We start from the raw sequence: 3,876 nt of genomic DNA, 5'->3' as shown, positions 1-3,876 counted from the left end.
GCATCTGTCTGTCCACAGCGCAGGCTGTGTCCCCTCCCCACCCTGGAGATCCAACACCCCCACCTCTAGGATGGCGGGACAGCAGGAGGAACCAAGAAGACCCCCGAGGCATTTCTCTCTCAAGAAATGGAACTGAAAACTTATGAGTCTCCAGGTGTCTCCCTGTCAGCACACAGGGCTTCCACGGTCCTGGGACGAGGGAGGTGCCACGCACAGTAACGGGAGACTGTGTCCAACACTCCTTATGCTGGGGCGGGGATGATAAGGGGCCCTGTTGGGACCCACGCTGACACCACCCCGCCCCCACCCCACTCCCTAAGCTGTGCATCCCACACCCGACGACCAAGAAAGACCGAGGCAGACTGCTGGCTGCTTGATTCCTTTATTGCTGGAGGAGGAGAGGCTCAGAGCAGGGGCCCCGAGGACCCCGCGGCCTGAGGAGGAGTGGGTCCGGGAGCCCCGGATGGGCTCGGTCCCTCCTGATTCCTCTGATGGGGCAGGAAGGGGGCGATGTCATCTCTGGGACCTGAAACGGACGCGGGCTCCCCTGTGACTCCTGGGGAGCCTGTTGGGCCCTCGCCAGGCCCTCCCAGCCTGGGGGTGAGGGACGGCCTCTCCGCCTCAGGCTGAGTGGTGGGCAGCCCACGCCAGCCCCCACACCCTTGCCCAGAAGAGGCCACGGGGACATCTGTGTGAGAGCTTGACTGGGACATTGGAAGGACATCCCAGGAAGGCCATGGGAGAGAGGGTATCCGTGGCCAGCCTGGCCCCTGCGGTCACCAGGAGGGACGCCAGTTTCCAGCTATTCCCACAGAGGGACCAGGGCCCAATGGAGGGGAGCTGGGGGTCCCCTGGGATGTCCCCCACCCATGCGTGTGCCCAGGACGTGGGGGCAGAGCTGGTACTTTACCGCAGGAGGCGGGTCAGGCAGGAGCTCACCTAGACGCGGCACTGCTCTGTTGGTGGGGGAGGGGCGAGCCGTGAGAGGGGGGTCACAAGTCGCCAGGACAGCCCTGGGCCCAGAGGGGTGCGGCAGAGGGGGTGGGGCGGGAGGACCCCACCCCGGGGGCTCTGCACCTCCCACTCCCCCATCCTGGGCGGTCTGGGAAGCGGGGGGCCACCATGGGAGGCAGTGGGGCCCAGCGGTCGCGGCTGTCCGGTGGGTGAGCCCCACGCGGGGGCGATCGGGGACGTGGGGTGTGGAGGGGATCACCTTCCACCCGCGTCGGGCTAAGGAAGAGCCGGATGTGCACGGGCAGGGTCCTGAGGGCTCTGTCGAATTTCTGCACGACCTCGTTGTCGACCTTCAGGGTCCTGGCTGTGGGGGGCGGCGGGTCAGCCCAGGGCTCCAAGGTCCCTGTTCCCTCCCCTTCCTCCCGGGATGGCGTGTGGACAGGAGGAGAGGGCCCAGCCCCCTAGGCCAGGGTCTCACCAGCATAGCTGAGCCCCCAGAAAGTGCTTCATTCGGACAAACCTGGAGTGTGTCTGCCTTATGCTATGGCTTCTCCTGGCTGGCATTTCATTAAGAGCATCACCGCCAACAAAAGCTTCTAATTAGTATTAATCTTTTGACCAAGCCAGTAACACTAAGCCCAGCCCCTTGACCCAGCAACCATCTTCCTGGCCCCTTTCAATTTCTGATGTGGTGAGTGGACTTGGCCACCCCTGGGGAAAAACGGGGACCCCCCAGGCCCGCTGGCCCATAGGGTGCTTCACTGTCTGCTTTCTGGGTGCGCAGGGTGCCAGTAGGGGGTCCTCAGCCACCGTCCCACTCAGGGTGACCTCATGCATCGCCAGTGCCTACCCAGGTACTGGCACGTCAGTCTCAGCTGGGCGGCGCCCGTGTTCTCCATACAGAAGAACAGGTAGTTGTCGTAGTCTGTGTCGAGCACGAAGACCTCGTTCTCCTCCAGATCTGGGGGCGAAGAGAAGGGCCAAAGTGGAGATGGAGTCCTGTCCAGCAGGAGCACCCCTCCCGCATGCTGGTGGGCACCCGGAGTTTCCCCCAGGCAGCACCAGGCGCGGGCATGGCCAGAGGCAGCAGGAGAGGAAAGGGAGAGGAGCAGCGGAGCACAAAGCCCCTGTGGTGGGCGAGAGGCGGGCGTGTGGCAGGACGGGGTGTGGAGAGCAGAGGCTGCACACAGACCAGCCTTCCGGTGGGGCAGGGAGGAGCGGGAGGGCTCGGGGGCGGGGGGCATGACCAGCACGGGGAGGAGAGAGCCAGGGAGGAGGGGGGCAGAAGACCCAGGCCCTGGAGAGGCATGGGTTCTGGAGAGGAGAAGGAGGGTCAGGGTGGCCTGGAGCAACTCTTAAGTAGAGAAACAAGTAGAATTTGCTGGGGGAATCCCCACAAGACATTTCAGTGCCTCCTTTGTTTCTATTTACCACTAAGTTCTCCATTTGTGTTTTTTATAATTCACCACCCACCCCCCACGAACGTTGCAGTCTGTGACAGAGAATGCAGAGAAGGAGGTGCTCTGCGTTCTGTCCCACCGACCCCGACGGCGCGCTGCGTCCCCTCATCCAGCGGAGTCCAGGAGCTCGGCGGGAGCTGTGGGTCCCAGTCGTCCAGAGCGAGCGGGAGGCAGCCCTGCTCCGTGTGAGCCAGAAGACGTTCCGAGGACAGTCGTGGGGGAGGAAACTCTCGCGGCGGGGGCTGCACACCACCCGAGAGGCTGGAGGCCGGAGGCGCAGAGCTTGGGCAGAGCACGCCCCGTGAGAGAGCCGGGCACGCGCACGTGCCCACCTCTCCCTCCCACCGCCAGGACAGCCGCCTCCCAGGGACGGCTCTGGGGACGATTACCGTTGATGCTGAACTTGGCTGCACGCTCAGTTTTCTCCGCAAAGACCTTCTTCTCAACACACCTGTTGTCTTCCCTGAAAGGTGGTGACAGCATTAGGGGGTGACTTGAACTTGTCCTCACTATGGTCCCTCATAGCAGACAGGGCTCATGGCAGGACCTGCCCAGGCCCCCAGGGCCTCGGCCCCATGGCTGCCCAGTGGCCTCCACACGGGCCTCTCTGCCCACAGACCTGAGGCCAGCCTATGTGGTCGGCCTGCTGGCCCGGAGCCCGGGGTGGGGTCACGAGGGCACGGGGAACCACCCAGACGGAGCCGGCTCCCATCAGGACCCTGCCCTGCCCGCCCCCCTGCCTACCCCCTACCCTCCTCCCTGTTGGCCCCCAACCCCGGGCGGGGGCACACCCACCGTATGCGCAGAATGATTTCCAGATTGTTCTCGGGGGTAGGTCTCAGCTCCTGGACGTACACTCTCAGGGGGGCGTCCTCGGAGTCCAGGAGGGAGATGTCGCTGGCCGCCATGGCCATGGAGTGCCACATCCCACCACCTGGGGACGGGGCCTTGAGTGCCATGGGGGCGGGAAGGGGCCCGGCTCCCCCAGGTCTCTTCCTCCCACCCCAGCAGAGGCCCAGTCTAACTGGGGCGGCCGTCAGTGAGCTCTGGAGGACCCTGGGCCATCCACCAGCCACTGGGCTACACGATTTCCCACGCTGGAAATAACACCCCTGTGTTCTCCAGATGGGTCCGGATACACATCAGACAAGTTCTCTAGAACATTCTGGATCTTGGGAAACCAAGGGACAAGCTGCCCCGAAGACGGAGAGGCAGGTGGGGGTTTCCCGACCTCAAGGGTCCGGCTCGGGCTCGTGTCGCCCCTGAGTTCCCATTGCCCTGCCCGGCCTGCGGTTCATCCCCCGGCCCCGCCGTCCTCCCACCTTCTGTAGGTCCAGATTCTCCATGTTCTGGGGGATGACGATGGCCTGGAGGCCACACACAAGGGCCAGGCCCAGGGTGAGCTGGAGACACTTCATGGCTGTGGCTGTGACACGCTGAGCTCCCGGGAGTGAGGAAGGCC

At 64.3% G+C, this 3,876-nt stretch overlaps 1 protein-coding gene across 1 annotated transcript; it reads right to left on the bottom strand.

The window, feature by feature from the left end:
* Positions 1-450: 450 nt before the first annotated feature.
* LOC116863598 (beta-lactoglobulin-1-like) lies at positions 451-3,743 on the bottom strand. The gene is made up of 7 exons (XM_032851011.1): positions 3,737-3,743; positions 3,210-3,348; positions 2,804-2,877; positions 1,805-1,915; positions 1,214-1,318; positions 911-956; positions 451-526 (listed from the first exon to the last, which is right to left on the bottom strand). Exons 2-6 carry the CDS (start codon positions 3,338-3,340, stop codon positions 940-942), a joined length of 438 nt encoding a protein of 145 aa, XP_032706902.1. The 5' UTR covers positions 3,341-3,348; positions 3,737-3,743; the 3' UTR covers positions 451-526; positions 911-939.
* Positions 3,744-3,876: the final 133 nt, after the last annotated feature.

Source organism: Lontra canadensis, unplaced genomic scaffold (genome assembly GCF_010015895.1).
Source record: "Lontra canadensis isolate GAN:19392208 unplaced genomic scaffold, GSC_riverotter_1.0 scaffold1770, whole genome shotgun sequence".
NCBI classification, from domain to species: Eukaryota; Metazoa; Chordata; class Mammalia; order Carnivora; family Mustelidae; genus Lontra; species Lontra canadensis.
This window is presented reverse-complemented; position numbering and strand designations above follow the sequence as displayed.

What these genes read in the sequence shown, in the direction of transcription:
- LOC116863598 (XM_032851011.1), bottom strand. Translation starts at nt 3,340, where the DNA reads ATGTGGCACTCCATGGCCATGGCGGCCAGCGACATCTCCCTCCTGGAC. An exon ending in GAAATCATTCTGCGCATACG is followed by an intron (nt 2,878 to 3,209) that starts GTGGGTGTGCCC and finishes ACCACCTTTCAG; the next exon opens with GGAAGACAACAGGTGTGTTG. An exon ending in AGCCAAGTTCAGCATCAACG is followed by an intron (nt 1,916 to 2,803) that starts GTAATCGTCCCC and finishes CTTCGCCCCCAG; the next exon opens with ATCTGGAGGAGAACGAGGTC.